This window comes from Trachinotus anak, unplaced genomic scaffold (genome assembly GCF_046630095.1).
Source record: "Trachinotus anak isolate AG129_WGS33_773 ecotype Australia unplaced genomic scaffold, CSIRO_AGI_Tana_v1 ptg000008l, whole genome shotgun sequence".
NCBI classification, from domain to species: Eukaryota; Metazoa; Chordata; class Actinopteri; order Carangiformes; family Carangidae; genus Trachinotus; species Trachinotus anak.
In genome coordinates, this window is record NW_027273859.1 from 3383361 (window position 1) to 3408747 (window position 25387).

General features: G+C 40.7%; 1 protein-coding gene across 2 annotated transcripts in view; it reads right to left on the bottom strand.

Moving 5' to 3' along the window:
• nsmfb (NMDA receptor synaptonuclear signaling and neuronal migration factor b) overlaps positions 1-25387 on the bottom strand; it is a 52217-nt gene that overhangs the window by 14764 nt on the left and 12066 nt on the right. The window contains exons 2-13 of one of the 2 annotated variants that reach the window (XM_071481919.1): positions 22588-22649; positions 19821-20591; positions 19477-19549; positions 15988-16056; positions 8748-8800; positions 7183-7272; positions 6430-6557; positions 6237-6320; positions 3457-3490; positions 3112-3182; positions 2124-2203; positions 1497-1599 (exon numbers count right to left, since the gene is read on the bottom strand). In XM_071481919.1, coding sequence (XP_071338020.1) covers positions 1497-1599; positions 2124-2203; positions 3112-3182; positions 3457-3490; positions 6237-6320; positions 6430-6557; positions 7183-7272; positions 8748-8800; positions 15988-16056; positions 19477-19549; positions 19821-20591; positions 22588-22649 — 1618 coding nt within the window. The remainder of the gene's footprint in view (positions 1-1496; positions 1600-2123; positions 2204-3111; positions 3183-3456; positions 3491-6236; positions 6321-6429; positions 6558-7182; positions 7273-8747; positions 8801-15987; positions 16057-19476; positions 19550-19820; positions 20592-22587; positions 22650-25387) is intronic. The other variant, XM_071481920.1, reaches the window with a different exon arrangement.

Here is a 25387-nt window from a genome sequence, read left to right on the forward strand (position 1 = left end):
TTGATTGGAGCTCTTCTAATGACATTATGTTATTGCAGCCGCCTCTTCATTAGTAGTGTAATGGCACCTGGCACTGAATTACAGCTGGCTGTTTACCTTGGGGTCTTCACCTGCTGATATTTACATGATGATGATGAAGGTGGACGGAGGCTCACATTAATTCACATTTTCTCTTGCTGATCTTCTGGGAAATCGGTTAAAATTTGTGCTACGTTTAGATTTTTTTTTTCTGATTGTGGCATATTTCAAAGTTGTGAAAATGTTTTCCTCACTCTGCTGTGTTTTCTCTATTTGTATTTTCAAACTAAGTTTTCCACTCAGAGTTGCAGAGCTTTGAGTTCTCAACCATCATGAACCGAGTTTTTGAGAAATGCATCATACATTATAAATTGTACTGTAGAGGCCTCCAGTCTTCTCAGTGATGGTTATTTTTGGTAATTATTCAGAGAATGAATTTAATTGTGTATTGTCTTGTTACATGTGGCAACATAAAAGGTTTATCAGTTCCATTTGTGTCGTGACTTCCAGCTTCACACTATTTCTCACCATTAAGGTCAAGAGGTACACACAACAATTGATATGCCTTAAATGCTCTTCAACCAGCACCTACCTCTGATATCCTGGGATTATTATTCAAGTCTAATTACTGTAATATGATATTTCTTCATGAAGAGGACAGGAAAAGCTCGACATGAGTTTTTACTACTCGTGCAGAAAAGTGAAGAAAGCAGTGGGTACAGTGGTTCTTGAAGGGGCTGCATGAGAAAATATCAATATTTTAGTGTGTTTGCATGTTGAAGTACATATGCTGTATGTGAGTGTGTCTGCATATAGCAAGTCTCTGTTGGGTTGGTAAGGTTGTGGCAGAGGTAATGGAGGAGGTGTGTGTGTGTGTGTGTTTGTGTGTGATTGCATCATGGTTGAGTGGGTGTAGCTTAATTAAGTGGGTGTCAGGGAGTCTATTTTCCTGTCATTTGAAAGTGCTGTGTGTGTCCTTTTCATCATTGTCCCCCCACCTGCCTGTGCTGTGTAGCAGCCTGACAGCAGGCTCAGAGCTGCAGCCAGGCAGCAGGAGGTGCTGCTAAGGTCAGAATTCATACACTTGCCTCTAAGATTTCTAAAAAAATAAAAAAAAAATAAATTCAATAAATCACTTTCCTTTACATTATTGTATCTTTCACAAGTGCAAAAACCACTCCCTCATTATTCATCATTCATCATTCATTCATCATTAGTCATTATTTTACCAGGCAGGCATATGCAAACAGTGCTCACCTCATTACACTCTGCATGACTCTGCGTTATTAAGACTTAAAGCCAACAGATTGTCTTGATGATTTATCTGCACCATGCTAAGAACAGCATATGGCTTTGAGCATGTTTAGCACATGAAGACATTTTTAAGTCAACTTTCACACTAACTGGTAGAGTTTCGGAGACTTATTTGCTCCTAAAGCTTGTCGTGACTCAGAAGACAAAGACAACCAGCCTTTTACCTTTTCTCCATTGGCGCTCCCCAACACGTAGCAGCCCATGATGTGGATGAGGTTGGGCTCTGGATTAAGCTTACTCATGAGCCTGCTGAGCCGCCGCCAGAACCTGGCCACACCGGAGAGGCAGGAGGTTAAGAGAATCAACAGCAAGTAGGCAGCAGCAGAGGAAATGAGAAGAGTTTATAAGAGGATTAAGGTCACTGAGTCAATGATTGACTGCATGATCACAACCATAAACACAATTCAGAGGTTTTCACAGTGTGCTTTTACACCAACGGCCATCATTCAAATTGAAAGGGTAAAAGAAAAAGCTGATTTGAATTAAACAATAATCTCAATTTAAACAATAATCTTTCTTTTAAATTGCTGAAGGCTGCAGGGAGCACAGCTGACAGGACCATAAACACTGTAAGTCCCTGTGCTGTTTGTATAGTATAATTTGCCACCCTATTATCCAAACCCACACAACAGTTACTAAACATGTGGCTAATAAGACATTATTATTTATTCAATGAAAGACCGTTATTAATTAAGAAAAAAGGGATTGAATAATCTGCTGAAATGACTGTGTTTGAGTGAATACTGACTGTTCTTTCTCTAAGTCATTATCATAGAGTCTCAAAATCTTACTGGATCATGTCTTCTTCCTTCTCCACCTTGGCAAAGGTGGCCACTTTATTCTTCAGCAGATACAAATGTCCTGGACCCCCCTGTGGAAAGGTGTTTGTGTTACTATAGATTCAGGTAAGTATAAAAGCTGTGGAACTGAAATAGTATTTTATCTGTAAAGTCCATCAGCCACCACACAAAGCAGTATTTAGCTCCAGTTGCTGACAAAATCCTGAGGAGAATCACCAGGTCCATTATCTTAAGATAAAGCTACGTGTCTGGCACAACAACTCAGTACATCTTATAATGAAGTGGCTTATTTAACCAATTTCAATTAAAAGCATTAGCATGCCTAAATATGATACTGGATATTGATTATGACTAAAACATATTATCAAGGCAGCAGGAAATGTGTTACATTATTCAACAGGATTGCAAATGAGAGCAGCATGCAGGAAGGAGACACTATCAACAAGTACAGAGGCACTAGAAAAAAACCAAAACAAAACAAAATAAATCTGGAGCCCTAGTTCACTCACTGAAGCACATCGATTCTGACCTGCAATGCTGCTTTTATATCCCTGTTGTAACTTCAATGCATCGGTGTAAACTGTGCTGAGTCTCTCTGTATAATGGGAAGTGTAGGCAGAATATTCATAAGATCCCCACATCAGGATCACACCTAGCTCAGCAGAGTGTGTCTGTGCAAACAGCCACATCACCATTATTAAACTGAGGTGTGGAGTTTTAATAAAGACTGAAATGAATGGATTTTGATGAATGGATCAAAGCTTCCAACAGCCGATATCTTCAAATACACCAATGTTTGGGGCAGAAACAAAATAAACATATCAATATGCTTAGCAGCTTATTTTAGTTTGTCCTTCAAGCCATAACTACTAGTTAGAAAGTACTAACCTGACTTATCATAACCTGACACTAATTTAAAAAAAAAAATTGAACAAATAATGTCACAATATTTCTCAAATCTGTCTCTCCTTTCACTCACCTGACAGAAAATGAGCATGTTCCAGATTTTACAGCCTTTTCTGTAAGCAGTCAGCTTTTTCTCTATCTCGTCTGGTGGGAGTGGGAGAGGGAGAGAGAGAGAGAGAGAGAGAGAGAGAGAGGGGTGTCATTTTTCCGACTCAGCCATAATGGTGAGACATATAAACTGGCTATCTCTTGAGACAGACACACAACCACACACGCACTTGTGAGTAGAGAAACAATGAGTCATCTCTGCACTTCAGCAAGCTCAAACATATTCCAACCTCGTCTTTTCCACATTTTCACTGAGTAATTTTCACTTGAGAATTGATGTAAAAAAAAAAACAAAAAATGTCCCACTCACCAAGGATGTCATCAAATGTAGCACGTTCATGGTCCTTTAAATGGAAAATAAAACAGAATTATTAATTGATGAAATCCCACTGAGAAGAAATGAATTTAAAAGGAAGCATTCCACTCATTTTCTAGAAAGAACATTAGTTCATTTACAGCCATTAGGAGAATCAGACTGCGTGCTAATTCTACTCAATCACAATTATGGCCTGTTAGACTTTTGAAGGGAGACTTACAACAACCGTGCAATCAATTCAAATTTCTCAACCGTCAACATTTCATCTCTATCCTAAAGAGTCACAAGGTGAAGTACGGAGAAGTCAGATGAATAACGGGATAGAAATAGTACATCATTTTTTAGATCATTTTTTAGACATCACTTCATGTCAATGCATACAATATATATATATATATATATATATATATATATATATATATATATACAATACATGCCAACCCCACCAATAATCATCAACAGTAAATCTCAACAGTGACACTAAAGGAAAAAATCACATGATCACCAGAGTGAGTAGGAGTTATCATGTGACAACCATCAATATCTGCAACAAATGTTGTGCCAATCAACCAACTCGGTGCTGAGACATTTCACTTGAGGAGTGAAAACTTTGAGCTGTTTGACGTATCGGTGCGGCATGTCAGTAATCAGATTTCTCATCTACTATACATTTATTTACTCATTCTTTTTAACTGTATAGTGATAGAAGACAGAGCTTTTTGACTCTTTTTTTGCTGTGTGTGCTATCTTTAGCTTCAGTCAGACTTTGGATGTACTTAGTTTAAATGAGGACGTACTATTCAATGTCCTTTTTGAAACAGAGACACAAGATGTCACTTAACAGAAGCTCAAAGCCAGGGAGTCTACATGTTGCTTAGGAAATACATCATTTCAAGTGGATGATTGACAGCGCTCTTCCTCACTGAGACAAAATTTAACCCTGCGTACTTCACTGAACATATCCGTCACTTACTGGGCTGTCGCCGTCAAACTGGAAACAATGCTTTTTTGAAATTCAACCAACTTCCTATTGTGATTTTCTAGATAGTTAATGCACGTCAACATCAGACAATAAGACAGAGGTGTACCCTAACAAGCTGATGCACATGAACCTGTAACTAGGCATGTCAAGACGCTGCCAGTGTGTGTGGGCCACGTGCATTCCAGTGCAGTCCAGCTCCGGCTGTTAGGTGGATTACCATGACATTCAGTATTAATGGCCTGTAGAGGATGAATCCGAATAATGTTGATGATCATCTGACATCGTTTAGTGAAACTAATCATAATTTCCCCTCGTCCAATGAAGTTTGTGACAGAATCCCTCTAAACCAACTCAAATTCTCATCAACCTCTGTTGTGCTGAAGTTGACAAAGCTGAGATCAGGGCTGGGAAATATGAAAAAAAGACATTCTTGATTTTTTCAAGCTTGGGGATGATTTGTGTTTTTCCCATCAATTTTCCTCCTGCATGCAGGAAAACTAAAACATGACTGAAACATCATATTTTTGTGACTTCATGTGCAAGAAAAAAAGACCTGCACTACCTACAAGCCTGTCATCATGCATAATACAGGCTCCCCCAGATGTTCCCAGATGCTTTAACTGAGCAGAACATGAATATCCACTTTAATGACAATAACACAGAGAGCTCAACACACAGATCAGTGTGAGTCTTTGTTCAGTCTGTTCCTCTTGTAGATGTGACCATTCAGTACAGAGGACATGAGCCGCGTGGAGTCACAACAGTCCCAATAACTGTGGCATGTCGATAGTATTACTAATCACCCTACAGTTTATGAGACATGACTGTAGCCAGCGAACATGTACGTTGCTATTTAACTGAATTAATCTGATATATTGACCAGTCTGATTGAACTAATGATAGCTCAATCAAGTCTGACAATTTAGAGCAAAGTCTGGTAGGCTGAGTCCAAGGTGCTCAACCAGGCTGTATGCTAATATATATATATATATATATATACACACACACACACACACTGAATTTACATATATAAAATATATGTATGTATAGAATAAATACACATATGCAAAAATGTTATCTACCTATTTGAAATTGGAACAATTTCATATATTGACACATGTCTTTCCCTGTAAATATGCTTATATTGTAGACATATATTACATAAATATATATCCATCCCAAAGCCTGCCAATATATGCTAATATCATACACAATGGTTACAATGGGGTCCAAAAGTCTGAGAACACAGCCATGTTTAAAATCAATAAGAAATTATAATGTACATGTATCCACACACACAGTGTGTGAAAATAGTTTAATATAGGTTATATCATTCATATACACAGTGGTTGAGTATATATGTTATACCATATACAGATTCATCATAGATATTTTAATATATGTACATATACAAATTTTACTATAGGTTTTTCATATATGTTATAAACTTATACCTTCATATATCCAGATATATATTTGATAATAATATCTCCGTATAGATGACATGTATGGCAACATCCCATTGATACTGGGACATACATGTCATATATTACTCATCTTTACGGGTTAAGCTGCCAGGCTGTCAGGCTGAAGCACTTTCTGTGTGGACACTCCTGAGGCCAGTGAGGGAATTTAAGAAAAGCAATGTTGTATCATAATTTTTTCCTCCATCTGAACAGTTTTGCTTTGTGTTTATTTGCAACCCGTGAATGGCCGAATAAACAAATACAGCACACAATGGCATAAACCTAAATACAATGGTAGTGTAAAGCTGTCGGTGGCTGACACTCACATAAAGAATGGGGATGATGGAGGGGTCATCCCTGCGGATGATGTTGGGAACATATTCAGCCTTTGGGACCTTGGAGGATATCAGCTGTGGAAAACAAGGAAACATGCACAGAAATCTCAGCACCTGCGGCCGTACAGGTATAAAAAAACCTTATGAACGTTTGTACACCCTGACTCCTGACAACCATCCTCACCATGATTTTCGGCGGGATGAAGTCCTCTCCTTCACAGGCTGCTCTCTCCATCTCCCTCTCCTCCTCCCACTCACCATCCTCATCCAGCCCTTCATCCAGTGTCCCTGAAGAGGTCTGAAGCTCACCACCTGGCTCAAGCACACACACAGGAACAAAGGGCGAGATGAAAGGATAACACACAAACGCGATTAGAGAAGGTGCTCCATTTTTAATTCCTGCACCTGTTATTTTATTTTGCCGGCACAGAGGGAGGGGAGGAGTGGGGCGTTTAAAACCAGACAGCAGATGACACAAAACAACACAATAACTCCCTCCCTAGCCAGATGCAGACAGCTATGACACAAAGCAACAGGCAGAGGGACAACAGGTTGGGAGATGTGGATGTCTGTGTGGAAGGAAAGCAACAGCCATGTAGAGAGGAGCACACACACAGGCAGAGTGGAGGTGTAGGCCACGCACACTGAAGACAGACACACTTTAGTCACTCAGTGACTACACTAAGAGCGTGTGTGTGTGTGTGTGTGTGTGTGTACATCATGCATGTGTGCATACAGTATGTAGATGTACAGTACATTCTCCCAATTCCAAAAGAGAAGGTGTATGCTACATATGTTTATTTTTTAAGAGAAGTGTCTGTGTATGTGTGCATGTTGTAGAGTAACTGTGTGTGTGTGTGTGTGTGTGTGTGTGTGTGTATGTGTGAGTGTGTGTTTTTGTTCATGTCTGTGAGTCATAGAGAGGGTGTCCACTCACTGTCTCTGGAGTCATGCAGTGAGTCAGGCTTGACAGGGGTGGGGTCACTCCACGAGCGGCTGAAGCTCTTGGCTCGGCGTTCGACAAAGGCTGATGGAGTTAGGGGGGAGAAAGTCACTCACATGCACACACGCACACACACAAACACACACACACACTCTCCGAAGTATAATCGACTCCAGAAATCAAGTGCTCTGTCTTGCTGATCCAGTGTGAGTGAAGAACATAGACACTAGATTGGTTCTAATGTCCTTGTTGGGTAAGTGGCCTCATTGTTTTATATTGACATAGAGCTAGGTGGTAATTAAATCATTTCATTTGATTTTCATTGTGTCAGATTCATATTTTTATCATTCTACAACATTCTAGTGTCTAAATTATTGACTTTAAGCAAACAATAGTGACAGTCTAACAGAAGTTCTTAAAGAGCAAATCCTGCTTTTTGAGATAGATTTCAGACTGCACTTCACACATTGTTGCAGTAATGTAAACACGATATGTGTCAGTATATTGTTACCGCACTGCTGGATGTGGCTATAGATGCAATAGAACATACATCCCAGTGGAACTGCAACTAGCTATAATATTCTCAGTTAATTGATTAAAAATTTGCCTATTGGCAGGTTTCCAAAGCTCAAGGTGACGGTTTGAGTTCAAAACCCAAAGACATTTTATTTACTGTCATATAAGCCAAAGTCAAGTAGCATTCTTACTAATATCAAGGTATTGGACTCCATCTTTAATCTTTTAAATTATAACGATGACGTATGTGTTTGTTTGTAGAGAATCTCAAGCCAGTGGTGCAGACTTCAGCTGTTTTCCTCTCAGTCTCCAGTGAGAGACAGAGACGGACTATAGCTGGTGAGGCTATCTGTACATTTTTCCTGTCGTTACAAGCTAGGCTTGAATTCAGAGCTATTGGCATATTGTATATTTTCTTGCTGAATCCTTATCTAGGCTTCTAAACTCCCTCTCTCACCCAGTCATTTGATTTTCAGTACACGGTGATCTGCCTGTCACCCAAATGACACACAATTTTAATTTTGAATATTCAATGACTGTCATTCAATCTTGAAAAATAGTGGTACCAAAAACTTTACTCAAAATCAAATCAGAGGTGTCAGAGACATTAGCAAATAAACACAGGCATGTAAGTTTTAAGGTTCTGAGTTCATCAGTGTAGGGAATAACAGCACATATGAACTGGGAGATAAAAATCACATTTGAACTTCCCTGTATACAATCCACATGATGAATTATTTTTATAGAGCAAATGTGAGTGAGTGCACAGTCACAGTACCAGACAGTCATTAACACATACACCACTTTAAACTTCACTGCAGACTCACCAAATGACAAACAAGGAGCTTAAGGACTAAAGTTTCATGAAGATACTGCAACACAATATCCCCATACACATGCACGGTACTGTCACTCCATACTTAAAACATGAATATGTTCTGTTAAACCTGATGTTAAGATAGTACAGGCTGTAGAGCATGTATGAATGAAAAAGCAGTGACAGCAGCACAGATACATGCATAAAGATAAACTGAGAGACTTACTCTGGGCCTTCATCCTGCGGCTGCCCACCATCCTAAGGTGTTTGCGGAAATTCCTTCCATTTTTAGGGGAAGAGGAGGAGACAGAGATATCAAGACAGAGAGACATATCCAGAGAATGAAAGAATGAGTCAAACTTAACAGACCTGAATGAATAGAAAACACAGACAGAATACGATTCTGAATCCTAACCACAGTGGCCATGCAGAGTACAACACAATTTAAGGATCACTTCAATGTTTTGGGAGTTTTGGCCACTGGTCAACATGTCCAAAAGCGACCAGACATGTGACAAGAAGACTGGTACCAACATCACCTCGTAGGCTTCAGTGGAATCACTGGCCTGCGCACACTAAGCCCCCAGGAACGGATCTTTGCTATGAAGTAATTTTGGCTTAGTGGCTGCAGAATGTTGCAACTTCCATGTTCATTGTGTGATGCACACTGAGCAAAAAAAGCATGTTTCACACACTATATTGGAAAAAGAGCTGCTGAGAAACAGTGAATACAGTTTTCGATAGTCAAAAACCCCCTGAAATGATATTTTTTATTATCATCAAGTCTTAACTCATTAATTCACATGTGCAGGGAGCCAACAGGAAGTTGGCCAGAGGAAGTGTCAAGGAATATTTACATTTGTGCAGAAAACCAAAAATGACAACCAATCACTGTTGACCGCCATTTGAACTGAAAGGAAACTGAAACTGAAAATTTCTTGAACTGTCCAATAACAAATTGGCCTCATATCAAGACTAAAAAACAAAGATATTCACTTGCAGATGTAGCTACCACGTTTATTAGAAAAACACTGTCTGAGTCTGAAATGTAGCAAACTATTGCAACATTACCATTGCAGCTAAAGTTGGCTGTTAGCTTTCAGAGTGGTTAATACTGCGCTGACTTACAAACAATGCACAGTGCCAGACCCTTGTTTTTCCACTATAATGTGTATTCGCTATCAAATGTGCACACTCTCAACTTAATTAGCTAGAGGACTCTACTGAGCATGCTCTATGGGCCAAAGTACACAGAAATGTAAGTCAGTGTGAGGAGGCCCATGGAGGCTTTTTCACCATATGCGCCTTGTGTCAATCAATGGAGTGCCTCTGAATGTGGTATAGTTCTCCCTAAAGCCTCCTTAGTGTACATGCTAAAGGTTAGCATTCATTATGGCACAGAGTAACCTGCAAGCCCCAGTTTGTACCTCTCATGTATTAATAAAAGTGTCAATGTCTCTGAAAAAGGAATGCTAAGGGATGTCTTTGTCGATATTAATTTGTGAACCAAAATTGAGAATTTTTATGATCAGTTATATTTGTCTACATTAAAATAAAACAAGTAATACATCAAATGATACAATGTAAAATGACATTTTGTGTAATTTTCAGCTACCTCAATGGAAAACAGGCTTAAAACTTGACTTGACTTTAATGTAAGGTTAATACATAAGATGCACAAACTCAGTACTAAAACATGACTGAAGGTGTTGCTGCACTGACCTGTACTGGGTGGAAGTTTTTAGTCTATTTTTGATGTAGGACAGAGGCATGGTTTTCACAGCTGATCTACATCTTTTGAATCAGAGACCATGAGTGTGAGTGACTACAGTGACTACATGTTCCCAGCTGACTAGTGTGGTGTTAGCTTGCCTGCTACAATAGCTCATCACCTCGCCCTGCAAGATAACTAGTTTTTATAATTCCCTGATAATTACAAGACATACTGCATGGTACCACCTTAGTGTTCGAAGAGGACAGAATTATCTATCTGATAGTAAAGTGCTTTTGGTATCAATCCTTGTTTATACATCGGCCCAAACTCCCAAGAATCGAGTGTAGTGCTTTAGATGATGAGTGTTTGAAGTTACTCATACATGTTATGTCAAACTTTTTATAAACTCCTGCAAGTCCACGAAGTCAAAAGAAAATTTCTTAAAAAGTTGTACTCATTAAACAGGCTATTTGAAAATGAGTATTTAATAGATGTTCAATCATCTGTATTGGAAATCTTAGAATTGAATTGTTATCTTGAAGTTGACTCTCTTCCCTCTTCATCTTTCTTTTCTCTCCCTTCTCAGTTGGTTGACTGACTGGCATTGCTTTTACAGAGTTGTGGCCCTGATTACAAAGTCCTGAATTCTATTTTTTTCAGGAAAGGCAATGTATGATTCATGATTCATACCACAGGACAAAAAGGAGCAAAAAAGAGAGAGAATTAGAAAAGGAAACAGAGAGAAAGAAGAGGAAACGGAATACAGAACAGCTTTAAGTGGTAGCAAGTGGAACAATGTGTGGCCTAAAAGACAGCTTTTATTATTCATCAAAGCTTGTCTGACTGTGATGGTTCAGTGTAGTGCATGCAGGCCTTGACACACTTCAGCATTGGTAAATCTTTAAGTGAGGCTATGAAACAAGCTTCTTGCTGCAGAAAGTACGCACTGCCTCAGCTGGGGCAGGGCAAAATTACTGGTGCTGAAATGAATAGCTAACTCAACGGGTTGTACACATCAAGATCAGTTTACTCACAACTGGGAGAACTAATTAGCCTGTGAGCTTAAAGTCAGAGATAATGTCATCAGGGGTCATCGCAGCCTGGGCTTGGGGACTACAATTTTTTAATGGAAGCCTACATTACAAACTGAGTTCTGAGTAGAATTTGAAAGACATGGGGATTTACCAGGCTAAGCTGTTGAGTTGCATTATGGGAAAGGTAGGGTACAGCACTTTTCTAGAGTGACTCCCCCTCTTTTTTCGGCTGGACTGCAACAGCGGGGCCAGCCCTATATTCTGGAACACCCATGACTGACTGAGTGGCTGAGTGACTGATCATATTTCCACCACTGGTCAGACAAACATCATTGAGTTAGAGTTTCAGGTTCTATTAGCATTGTCGGTAGATTAAACGACTTTTCTCAAATAAGACTGGGTATAAACCTGATACATAGCTGGATCGAGTATGGATGCCAAACAGGGGCCCGGGGCTGAGCCTCTTGTTACAGGCAGTATACCAAGCCACTGGTTTCCTGGCTGCTCAGGAATGGCAGGGAAGTGGAGGAGCTCTTCTAGTTTACTGAGCCCCGCCTCCAATACGGCAAATAAACTACTTTCATTACATGTATCATCATTACTAAAAGAGGCTGATGAATAAATAAGGAAAAGACACACCGAGCAGAGAGAGCAGCAGAGAGGGAGGGACAGAGAAAAGACACTGGTAACTGCTAAAGAAACTAGCAGATCTGAATAGCATGTAAACCAGAAATTAGACATTACGCTTACCGCACCACAGCAATAAAAGTCCCCTGTAAACGGGACTTTAAATTTGAAGCAATTACAGGAAGTGTTGAATTTGCGTTAACACATGATGTAGTGACTTCAATATAGCAAATGGGAGCAAGTGAAAATGAGGCTTCAAACTAACATACCGCTATGACCAGTTCTACATATTAGTTAGAAATAAACTAGAGTGAACTGGAGTTGAGGTAGATTAAGGCTAAACTATTCTGGATCCCAAAAGGAGGCTGTGCACTGCGTGAGAGACAATGTTAGAAAGATATCCTGCTGGTTCTAACTTTCTCTCTGAGCGATCATTTTATAAGTAAATATAGCTGAAAACACAGAGCAGTCATGGTCTGTAATTTAATTATTTGGTGATTTTTTCAGACAACATCCTGGTTATAAAACCATGATTTGACCATAGGTGGTCCAGCCATATACTAGGTTTTGACCTAGTCTCATTAATCTGTCTCTTGGTAGCCCCACAGTTTTACTGTAGTGCAATTGCTATATGATATTACTGCAATTCCAAATATTTCTGCACAATGGGCAAAATTTTTCATCATGAAAGTTGAGTGCTGAAAGTTTGGTGAATCTATATTTTTCGACAAGTCACCTAAGTCAAGTAATTCAACACCTTTACACATTCTAATTTTCCCTTGGCAACGCAGCTGAATATTCACAGTGTAAAGCCCAGTGGCGGTAAAGGAGAGTAGGGTTTACTGTACTTAAGCCAGGACAGATCCATTAGTAGTAGACCCAGGATGGGCTCTTACATGAGCTCCTACACTGGATATGTCCAGCTGCATTTTTACTCATCAATATGACAATACTGGGCTTACTATTTTGTTTCAGATTTGTGGAGCTGTAATTTTAATAACACGGTCGTTGTGTCTGCAGCTACAGGCTGATGAAGTTTGAGGTTCACTAAAAAAAATGGACTGATAGGAAACGAAGCTAAGTGGCTGCTCATATGGCTGGCCCACTACCCACAGCTCATTATTTTTAATGAACCCAACCTCTCTCGTCAGTCATTGCTATCTTTACTATAGTGTTGCTGTGTTTCATGCCACTCCATAACACTGAATGACATCACCATCAAGTGAAAGTATTAAGTTTGTTCATAAAAACGCTAATATCAACCTAATATAATAGTGTAACCCTGACCAAACAGTAGTGAGGTTCGTGAAAGTGTCAAAGTAAACCCGTCCACTTATGTCTGAAGCTATTTCATATCCAGGGTGCAGTTTCGAGGCAAAAACATGTTGACATGTCAGTGAAGACTGCAGAAGTCGTGAAGGCAGAGCCTAAAATAGAGGGATGACTCAGAGCAGAGAGGGATCCATCAGTCAACTACTGCTGTATTTTCATACTTAGTGACAACAGCTTTTAAAATCACTAACACCCGTGCACCATGACAATTGAGTCAAATTCATGTCAGTGTGTGTTTTTGAACTTATGTGTTTCTGTAATTCTGCAACTATCTCACCCGAGTCTCTCAATCCGGCTGTGACCTTTATGCCTCGCTTATTCAACCAATGCATAAATAGATTTGTGCAACTGAGATGTACCTTTTTATTAAAAAGTTGTATTCTGAAAGTTTGTCACACAGCCTTACACACACACACAGACACACACACACACACACACACACACACACACACACAAAGAAACGTAACTCTCCTGCACTGCAAAAGAACTTGCAAAACAAACACACACACACACACACACACACACACAATGGCATGTCTGATTTGTTGGTGGATGTGAGGTCTGATGCCAAATATTGATTGAGTCGTTCACTTTGAGAGTCAGCCACAGAGCGGTGAGCTACGGCTCTGCATTGATAGACCTTGCCTTTACACGTCACTGTTCAGTGAGGAACACTGATTAAACCTGCCACTCCCAGCCTGCAGGATTGATGGTACAGTACACACACCACAGGACACCGTTTCCAGGTTTGTGATGTGACGGCCTAATAACAACAGCTGAGGACAGGTGAAAGGAGTGTTTTATGTGTAGAAGTAAAGCTAATGGTCACCAGTATGTTGTGCAGTATATGTAGATCAGGAAGGCAAAGACCAATCCATAAATAGTGTGCTGTGTGTGTGTGTGGGTGTGTGTGACACTCTGTGTCAAGAGCCAGTGTTTCAAACTGCTGAATCATCAGGACAACAGCAGAGAGAGGGTCTAGAGTGAGTCACTGTGTGCTTGAGTATAACAATAGTGACAAAAGTGATTTGTCCCTAAGCATGAGATCATCTCATTAGCATTTTAAATCATTTTTTCTGGCCTTTTATGCCTTTATTTATTTATTTAGGTACAGTGAGAGAGAGACAGGAAAGTCGGAGAGAGAGGGGGAGAGATGCAGTGAAGGGCTGCGGGTCGGGTTCGAACCCTCGGACGCTGCGGTTAGGACTAAGCCTTAATGGTACGCGGTCTATCAGGTGAGCCACCATCTCATTAGCATTTGATGCAAAAAAAATTTAAATAAATTCAGAGTTAAGTGTTATCAAGTGATGATTTATTCTACATTACTTCCACATTATTCTACAATTTCTTATTAACTGGCATTAACCAAGTCTGATGTAACTGCCTGCTGCAATTTTTTTGTCTTTTCACATATTTTTTTTCACACCATCATTTATTAGCAAACAAACAAACAAATCTCTGAATTTCTTTTACGCAGACTTTAAAGATTACGGGCCCGGAGGTGTAGTAATACAGAGACAGAGAATGCTCCACCTTCATGTATGTCATGGGTGTGGCAGGAGTTGCTGTCAAGATGAAGACAATGATCTACACAACAGCGAACACTCATCTCCACCGTACTAGTGACAAAGGTAAAAGAGCACATCGAAAAAACTGCCATACGACCGAAAAACACTTCTGAAATCATTTTCTATAGCTAGAAAGAGGAAATAACCTCAGCTGACAGCCATTTTCTGTAGCTGAGAGCGATGGCTTTAGAAAGTTGCTTACGGTGCTGGAGGCAAAATACTAAGTTCAATCAAGAAAACACTTTTCTAGTGTAGTCATACCAAATCTCTACAGAGGAACAAGACAATGTGTTATGGAAAACTTGAAAGCAGCCAACTGCATTTTGCTGACAACGGACTGGTGGAGAGTGGTAGCGTTATATCACAATAACAGCTCATATTATGAGGGGGAACTGGGAGATGGATGGCTACATCTTGCAAACTCACATATATTGTATAGAGGTAGTACTGGCAGCTGGATTTGAAAGTTTCTCATCTTAGGTTTATATTGCATTTTATGATTATATTTCTTGAATTTGTTTTGATTTTTTTTTATGCATGTGTGGTTGTTTTTAAAATATCAAATCAAACCGGTGCCAGAAAAAGGAAAAAATATGCATGTGCTTGAATCAAATCTCAAATGCCAAATTGTGTATTGATTGTATCAAGAAAAAACATCTTACTGTAAATTCTTAAAAGCCATAATTCAAATAATGGCAGCTTGAACAAATAACGGCTGGTTACTAATGATGTCCAGGTAAAAAAAAAAGGGGGTGGAATGACCTATACTGTAGTAAATATAGTCAATGCAACATAATGTATATTTCTACAACCTTAATACCAACAGAGTCACATGTGAGTGATGTTAACTTACTGTCAATGAAACTCAATATTTCCTGCAGAGGTTTTTGAAAATAAAAGCTACAGGAGGGAATATCAGTCATGGGGATGCTTTTGATCTCAAAGATCTGTGCTGGAGGTTTTGGCTTTCATTGACAGTAGCTTAACAGGAGTTGGCAAAAAAAAAATTTAAAAAAGCATGGCAAAGTAGAGGACCTGGTACTCTCTGCATTTGAGGTAAATAAAGCCTCCATACATAGAGATCAAAGAAAAAAAAAAAGATTTTAAGATCTGATATGATCTAAGAGGGGAGCTGTGACAGGGACAGTTTTGCACCACACAGGACAGGACAGGACAGCCAGGACACGGTACCTCTCCATCATGGTGGCTGCCTCCTGCTCTCTTTTCCGCCTCTTTCTCTCAGCAATGCCCCGGAAAGCCCTGCCGGGACGTCAAAGCGTTAAGTGGTTTTGTGGGGAAATAAAGTTTAAGTTTTAGCTGCACCTGATCTAATACCAAAGAATTTTTGTCTGAACCCAAATTGACCCAAGGGGTAAATAACCTTTACAGAAATTATATTATGTCAGTCAGAAATCATTTATACTGTAGGCCTGATACTTTTGGTTTTGAGCTACAGTTTTTGTTTGTGTGTGTGTGTGTGTGTGTGTGTGTGTGTGTGTGTGTGTGTGTGTGTGTTTTAACTAAGCCTTACTAAATGTCATAAAGCTGAGAGAAACTGACCAGACTTAAGCCCTGTGGGTCTAGTCGGGTTCGGGCATAAATATAAACTCCAGTCAGGGTGGGTAGGGGGTAACAATACAAGGTTCACGGTGAGGGGTTTTAAGTCCATACGGGTAAGTGCAGGGTTTGGTAGCTTTGCTAAGTGGTTAGCGTGGTTAGAGCAAACAGCACAGGGCCGCTTTATCCACCATTGTGGATACTCTTGTAGCGCGTACACAAACACACATACAAACATACACACACACACACACACACCACAATTCAAGATAGAGGTCTACAAGAAAAGACAATGATTTGCAACCAAGAAACTGCCCAATGTGTGTTAACTTTAATGTCAAGTCACTAGTATTAACCATTTCTAGTCCAATAAGTGTCGTCTTTACTTTCATTTCATTTGAACATGAATTTTAAAACATTATGTTTTGTGTGACTCTCTTGATGTCCATTATTTCTCATCCTGCAAAAGTGTACATTGGTCAGCGTGGGTGTGCCTTTCCCAGAGGGGACAGTAATGGCTCTGACAGGATGTCAGACATAATGAGAATCATCTGTGACAGTGTGTGTCTGAGAAGAAGTCACGTCCTGTCCGTCACTTTCTCTTCCCTCTCACTGAAAAGATGAACATGTTCGAAGCAAGCGACTCTTCCTTAAGCCTGTCACACTGCCCACCATCTGCCATCACCAAAAAACCTCTGAGAGCTGAGAGCTCATTTTCTCTTTTTTGCCCCAAAGCAGTCCAGCAGATTTCCTGCCAAATTCAAACACTCCTGTGAATTAAACTCTGGGCCTGTTTGGCGATCAACATGACACCGAACACAATAACTTGTAACAATGATCACAAATTTATCCTGTTTGTACCTGATAACTGACTTGTTTGATATCTAACTAACTAACTAATGACACTGCTGATGGTTTTTTTGTTGATGACATGTGCGATCAACAAGACTGTTAATGTTGAGACAGGCTGACCACTCTGTACAAAGCTCTAAGTTCCATTTTCTACCTTTCCAATTATCTAAATGATAAAGAGAGATCGACCTTCTTTGCTGAAGAAACCATCTTTGCCTGAGCGTTATTCATACGGACACTGGCATGAAGACAACTCACTGACCAGAGAACAGCCAAGAGAATTAATGCTTGTGACAATTATCATATCAGGTGGACAAACACAGCGACCAACTCAATGTAAATCTACATTTTTGTAAGTAGACTCTTCTCTTTTATAATGCTAAAAGTAGCATTGATGCTACATATATGGACACACATGGCTTATCCTATTCATCAGCTTCACCCGCGTCTATCTTTAGACCTAACAAGAATGACAATGGCTTGCTTGAAGCTATGCTTTGCTTTGACCAATATGCTTTTCATGATGGTTGCATAAGCTAATAGCTGTAGGCACCCATTAAGTGTATAATAAATCATCTGTGTTGCATTGTGCTGGTGTGTAATATAATGTCCCTTTTCAGACAAGGTGCCTCAACACTGCAGCCCTTTAACTTGGAATATTCCTATCCGATCTGTGTGATTATCATTTAATTTCTAAAGTACGTTCCCTGCACATCTGCAGACTATTGACAGAATCCGTAACTTCAAACACCCAGTCCAGCAGACACTGAGGTTGGGGGGGTGAAGGACATAGTGGACTGAATAGCAGAAAGGCACATGAGGAAAAGGGTTAAAGACATGTTACCTAACTGACAGAGTGAGAAAAGGGAAGAGCAACAAGAAAGAACAGTGGGGGCGGTTCAAAGAGTTACTCACGATATTCTACAGTCGTGGTTTGGAAAGCCGCCACATAGAGAGGAGAAGAAGGAGAGAAGACCAAATGAAAAAGAAGTTAGCAACAGGGCCAGCCACATACTCCACACACTTCAGAGACTGTGTTATGTTCCAGTTCTCAACTTGTGGTGAGGTTACAATGAGCAATAAAAAATGAACTCGAGTGGAAAAGTCCTGAATATATATTCAAAATGTCAATGAAGAAGGACAGATGTGTAATAAGGACATGCATGAGTATCAGTGGAGAAAAAGAAGAGAGGAACATAGGGCAGATGATTATAATGCACATACATAACTCTAAATATAATCCAAATGTATCAGTTTATGTCGAGGACTGTCAGTCTCTAAAGTAAATGTGTAATCAATCAAACAAATCATATTAGATCATATTCGAGGTACAAGACAGTGACCGACAATTTTAATCAAAGGCCATTGTCAGGACCATATAACAGTCTGACCCCAGAAGGGACACGGACAGATGGAAACAGATGGAGAAAAGGAGGAGAGGCGCTGACATGTGGAGAGAGAAGACTGAGCGTGGGAGAGCTGAGGGCAATGATCATGGTGGGTGAGCTTTGACTGTTTCAGGGTCATAATTACAAGATCAGGGTGGCAGGTGATAATTAACTAGTCATGAAGAGTGGAAGGCACTTCCGTGTGTGTGTGTGTGAACTGTCTAGGTCAACGTACATCCTCTACTTTCTAAATCTGGTCAGTTCCAGATTTGGATCTATATACTGTATGTGATGATATTAATGTCAGAAATCCTGCATAAAGATCTGGTCAAACCAGCATTTCAAGCAGTGATTCCAAGGAAATATAGCCACTAATGCGGGGGCAAAGTAAATCCTTATGAACCTTTCCTGTCAAGTTCAGCTTTGTTAAACTTTGACCTGCAAATTTGGTGTTGTTGAAAAATAGCAAGCCATTCTGACAGTGCTGACCTTTGAGGGGAGGGGGAGCTGGAGAGTCCAAAATGGAGGAAGCTATCCTGAACTGTGAGCTGTGTGTCAGGGAGTATGAATAGTTACACAAAAGAGCAATGGTTTGTAGACAGTAATGAAAAATAAGTTGATGGTGCAATATACATGTTTTTAATTAACTATGTGAACCTGTTACGTAAGCTGACTGCTAGCTAAATAAGCCCTTTAGCTTGGAGAGCTTTCCCCCTGTAATAAAGCTCATCATGAAATGATGTGCAATCCCAGGAACAAATTTCAGAGAGTAGTAAACAGCTACATTTGAGCTACAAGGTCAGGCCTTATCCTGCAGACACGTGGTGGTTCAGTAAGATACAGTAATGTACAGAGTGGGAGTGAATTTCCATGGCATACTCACGCCTGCATGGTGGTGGTGGCTGTCTGAAAGCTGAACATATTCTCTTTGGGAAACCAGCTATTAGGAGTGTCCTCTGCAAACAGAAGACAAAAGGAAGGTGTAGTATCAGCAAGCAGAACGTTCAAGCACAGGCCTTACAATTAGCAGAGGAGGCTAGTGAAAGCATCTGAGGGTGAATGAAGTTACACACTCCTTGTTTTACTGTTTTACTTACATAAAATTTAGGGTACAAACCTGTGACTTTACAAAGTGTAATGTAAGTGATGAACCCTGACAGATGTATGTTCCCTTCCCTCTTCCATATCCATTTATGCTCCCACTGATTTTCCCATCAATCTCTTTACCCTTGTCATCATTAGATGCTCTTTCCTCGCTGTACATCCTCTCCAGTTTTTTGCGGTGCTTCCCTCCATCCCGCGGTGAAGTATCCAGGTCAAGGGAGCGCTGGCTTTGGCATGGAGCTCGAATGCAGGCCACACAGTCTGGGGTGTAGTCGTCCCTCGACCCCCCTCGCCTCATCCCCCAGTCTCGGGTGTTGTTAGTATTGCCTGAGCTCTGCAGCGGCTGTGATGATGACGGCGGGCCTCCATGGTGCTGGTGGGCGTTGTGATGGTTGCTGCGGTGGTGGCTACTGCGATGGTGGCTACTGCGGGCAGCTGAGGCGGATGGTTGGCTGGTGCAGGAGGGGTTGTCGTTGGCAGTGGCAGGGGCCTGGGATAGAGGCTGCTCCCTGGAGCCCTTCAGCACCTCCAGCTCCAGGCTCTCTTCAGTGCCACGGCCCCCCAGGGTCATCCCTCCTTCCCTGGTGATTGTGTAAACTCTTGCCGGCTTCACCGCAACACTGCCCTCTGGACCCCTGGCACCTCGTGGGTCCTCCGCAGAGAGGCTGCGCTCGACCGAGAGTCGACGTTTGGAGGGGCCCAAAGGTGCTGGAGTCTGGAGGGTGGTGGCCAGGGGCTGAGACTGTGGATGAGCAGTGGGATTGGATTGGCTGGACTGGTTGGGTTTAGCTACAGGCAAACAGCAGCTCTGTGGGGGAAGATTGTTGTTATGCAAGCGGCTGACGTCTGGAGAGTCGCAGTCCTGGCCAGGGAAGGTGTCAGACAATAGATGATCTGGAGATAGATGGAATGGAGGAGAAAGAAAACAGAGAGAAGTAACCCACATGTAAAGAAAGTGACAGAGAAGTCTACTGTCTGCAATTTATACAGCTCTTGTCAATGAGTATCAGACAAATACCTATAATGTACATGTAAATGAACAGAGAGATTGTTTGTCTCTCCTTAGGTTTGGAGGGTTAGCAGCAGAGTGGTAAACATTCATGAGCCAGCAAAGCTTTTGTGATGATCAGGAGAGGTAACTTGATAGAAAAGAAAAACAAGAGGAATGATAAAAGATGTAGAAACATATGAGCGGGTACAGTACGTAGTATGAAGGGCTTTGGCAGAAACAAAAACCCCATCATCCTGTACAGTCTTGGAGGATGGATGCCTCTTCTCACTGAGCAAGCAGCTGCAAGGCTGCAGGTTTGTAAATAAGTGTTAGCTTGTGGGAATGGGTGAGTTTTTTTCATGCTCTTTTTGCTGTGGAAAAAATAGTATGGCACATGCTTGTTGCAGAGTGATACTGGAAATAAAAAAAAGAGCATGCTTACTATTTTGAGTAGGCTTCTTTTTTAAAAGTATAAAGCCAGAAAGTGGTAGAGGGAATTTCATCCATGCATCTTTGCAAAAACAGGTGGTGTTAGAAGCTTTGTAATTTAGTAATACTAGTGATGAACTACTGTAGCTGGAGAGCTCACTTCTACACACAAACTAGGTGGGAACACACTAGTGCTGTCAGTCAGTCAGTCACAACAACTCACTCAAACAAGCTGGCTTGCTAACAAAGGCCCTGGTCATACCTGACATTCATATGCGCCCTGTGTGATCTGATTACAAGTGGACAGCTCTAAGTACAGGTGTGAATGTTTGGAAGAGGAGTTGAGGATTCATTGAGATCTGACCGCTCAGACCATGTTTGGAGGTGGTCCGTTGTTTTAGGACTGGGTGCACAAATCTGTCCGGGGGCACATTAAAGGACTGGCTTCCCAGCGACGAATAAGCAGATGTACAATCTCATTCTCAAACAAATACATGTGATACTATACATGTAAACTGGCTTTGTCCATGATGTCTGAAAAAGAATGTCTGAAAAAAATCCATAGAGATGTTATGAGTGTGTCAAACCCTTGAGCAATTTGGTTTGCCTGGAGTGTTTTGATTTCTTTTTCTTTTAATCTATGGCAGACTACGCACAGGAAGTGCATTGCTGCCTCCTGCTGATTAAAAGCAATACATTTAGTCTTTGCAAACAGGATTGATGTACGTGTTTATTTGCATATAGAGCGGGTAAGTGAGTTCTGAAGATCCGGAGATGCACTGATGTGCTTAAAGCTGTCAATGTGTGATCAGATCACCAAGGATGGTGATTGGTCTGAACAGGGCCTGATTGCCAGTTAGAAAGACAGTCATTAATAGAACAATAAGCAATTACCAGGACAATACTTTCACACAGTTTATCCAAAAAATGGCTCATACACACATGTCAAAGTTATCAAAGTTATATTTGACAGAAAGTTTCATGCAGATTCCCCAAAAAGTGAATTCTGTGATCGTGGCAATTACATTTTAATGAACTGATTTTGCTGTGACTTTGCGGTGTTTTAATGCTGATGAGACCTTAATGTTGACAGAGTCCATGGCATTTACTATCTCATGGATGGTAGTGAGGCATGAGATGTCTAAATACAGGCTTTTTTCCTGCAACTCTGATAGAATTGCAACTGCAGTGATGATCAATATAAGCATATTAGACATTTTTCTTCCAGTTGTGAGTTTTCGCTGAATGCCAACCCTGACACTTTGGGTAATATGTCCAACCCATCCGAAGTAATAGCAAGGAATTTGTTAGTGCAATGCAGTTGTACTTAGTGGCTAAGTTATACTCCAGGTTTTTCATGTTCTTTGCTGATGGTCAGTGTTGGTTGCTACATCATGATTTTATTTCCAATGTGTGTGCGTGTGTGTGTGTGTGTGTGTGTGTGTGTGTGTGTGTGTGTGTGTCACCTACCTGCTCCGTTACGGTTCTCTGGATTGGTATTGGACAGGTATTCTCCAAATGCTCTGGCTGCTCTGTAGAGACACAACAGGTGCAGCAGTTGCTCAGCCACTATTGTCAAACATAGAGAAGCTTTCACAGGAATTTGGCCACAGAAACTGTCTGGCTGAGCTCTTTATCTGTGAGGCCTCTTCATGCTACCAGTCAAGTAGATTACACCACTACAGCAGTGTGTAAGAGGTGATTTTATTGTCAGTGTCCTGAAACTACACTCTATAACAGCCGTCTCTCACCAAGGGAACAACATGTTCTTATATAGTGACTGCAGGACTGGGAAACAGCTTGGGAGCTACAGCTTGCCTCCCCTGCGCAGCTGATAGACCCCATAGGGAACTGTTACATTGCATGTGCCAGCCATAAAGCCAGGAAGCAAAGGCAAGCACATACACATGAGGAACTGGCTTGGTGTGCAGAACATGTCTGTGTCAGACTCTCTGTAGTTTATGAAAGCAACAGTCATTCTCCTCACATAATTCTCTCAGCATTGTTAGCTGTCAGGTTTTAGCGAAGTATCACCAAAGAGATTTAACAGGTATCTTGTCCAGAATACCTTATGCAACCATGAGTACATTCATTTTCAGCACTGGTGGAAACAAAATGTCATATCCTGCACTGCTACAGGACCATATCTATAACAATACTGTGCTCAAACTACTTCAGAGCGTTACATAAAAATGGCTCAATGCACCAATGCACCTGGATGGGGGAACAGCCTTGGATTACTATGATTAGCTCATGAATATAGTTCAAGCTCTGTGCCTCTGAAGTGACAAGGCCTTCAGAGCTTTAAAATAACACTTATCAGCACACAATAGAACCAATAGTGACAATCTAAAATAAAAATAAAAAATCAGATCATCAAAATAATCTGGTGGGCCAGATTATATTGCTGGCGGGCCAGTTTTGTAAATGATTCAACTCATAAATGAGTGCTAAATTTGAAAGTTTCAAAGTGTATGTGTACTCAGGTAAAAACTCATGTTTTCACTTGTGTCCTTATTTGGTCAAAACTTGTAATTACACAAAAAATAAAACTAAAAAGGAAAAAGAGAAAAACTATTTTAAGTGTTAATAATGTCCCCTATATGGGGTATGAATTTTTGGTTCCATCTAAATCAGTAGGTACCTGTAATTTGATTGGTACATCTGTGTGGGCAGGCAGTTTTGTTATATTGCTTCTGTTCCAACTATTGTTTCCAACTTAGTAACGTAGCTAAATTTGCCGACTTTTAAGACAACTTCAGATACTATTTTCTACAAAAAGAGCCTAGCGACAAATCCAGAGACTTTTTGGCCAAACCTTAATTCCTCTATCTTGAACAGAGTTGTTAATATTTCTTAGTGAATTTGCTGCCATGTGCCAGTGTTTTCTCTCGGCTGACTGTGTTCAGTGAATAGGGCAGAGCAGTGTGAATAAGCTGTCAATGTGCGTAACTTACAGCCAATCATTGACTCTCAGTGTTTGTTCGGGAAACACCTTCTCCTTTATTTTATTTTTGTTTTTGTTCTCAACAATTTAATATTACAATTAAAGTTCTCTGTTCATGATATTTCAGTTACACAGTCTATACAACAGCTTTATATATGATTTTGTTCTATAGCATGAAATAATATTTTTTTATAGTTGTATCCACATTTCTCCAGTTGAGACGCCCACATTCTTACATGTCATGAAAGATATAGGCCACACAGACACACAGACACACAGACACACACACACACACTTATAGAGAAACAGTAAAGCCTATAATCATTTTCCTCCCACTCACTACAATGTGGCATTCTTGCCATCTGCACACACAGACACACAGGCAGACTTACACATCCTCAGAGTGTGCATGTGTAACAGCATGAAGAAAAATAAAAAATAAATAGGCTACACACATATATATACACACACAATATGCTTTCTACATGCACACAGGGCAAAAATCTCAAGGGGGCTGCGGTGAAATGGAATTGCTGTGTTGTTGCCATACCCTGTATGCCTCCCTGCGACGACACTGTAAGTAATTAAATATGAGGCGGCACGTGCAGCCAGCAGCACTCCCTGTGAAAACTTCCCTCCCAGCTTGGATGATGGGAGAGGAGGAGGTGTCATCTCTGATATGTCTGCTTGACTCCGTTAACCCCTTCCAATAGAAATTCCACACACAGCGCTGAGAGAAAAGGGATGTCAAAACATATCTTATATATAAATGTGTGTGTGTATATGTATGTGTGTCAATGGTAATAAGGTAAATGTATACAACATTACAGTAGGCCCACATGTAACCCGCGGTAGCCACCATCGCAGTAGCCACCACCGCAGCAACCATCACAACGCCCACCAGCACTACGGAGGCCCGCCGTCATCATCACAGCCGCTGCAGAGCTCAGGCAATACTAACAACACCCGAGACCGGGGGATGAGATTAAGGCAGAGTTTCACTTCTGTCAAAACACGAGACCAGTTTTTTTCCCCATGACTTGTTAGAATCCACAGGCTATGGGATGTGCAACTGTGCCTCCTGGTACGAGAAAACCCTTGTATTTTATTGGCAGTTATCTTAAATTTAAATTATCTTTCACTCCTAAGACTTGGTCACAACACAAAGTAGCACAGTGATGTTAAACTGTGTGTCTTCACAAATTATTTGGCTACAGCTGATGAACAAACGTTAGCTTCATCAGATGGACAGAAACATTTCTTCGAATGAATGCTAATGCTAACACATTAGCCATTTCAGCTTTAAAAGGTGCTAATGCGTCA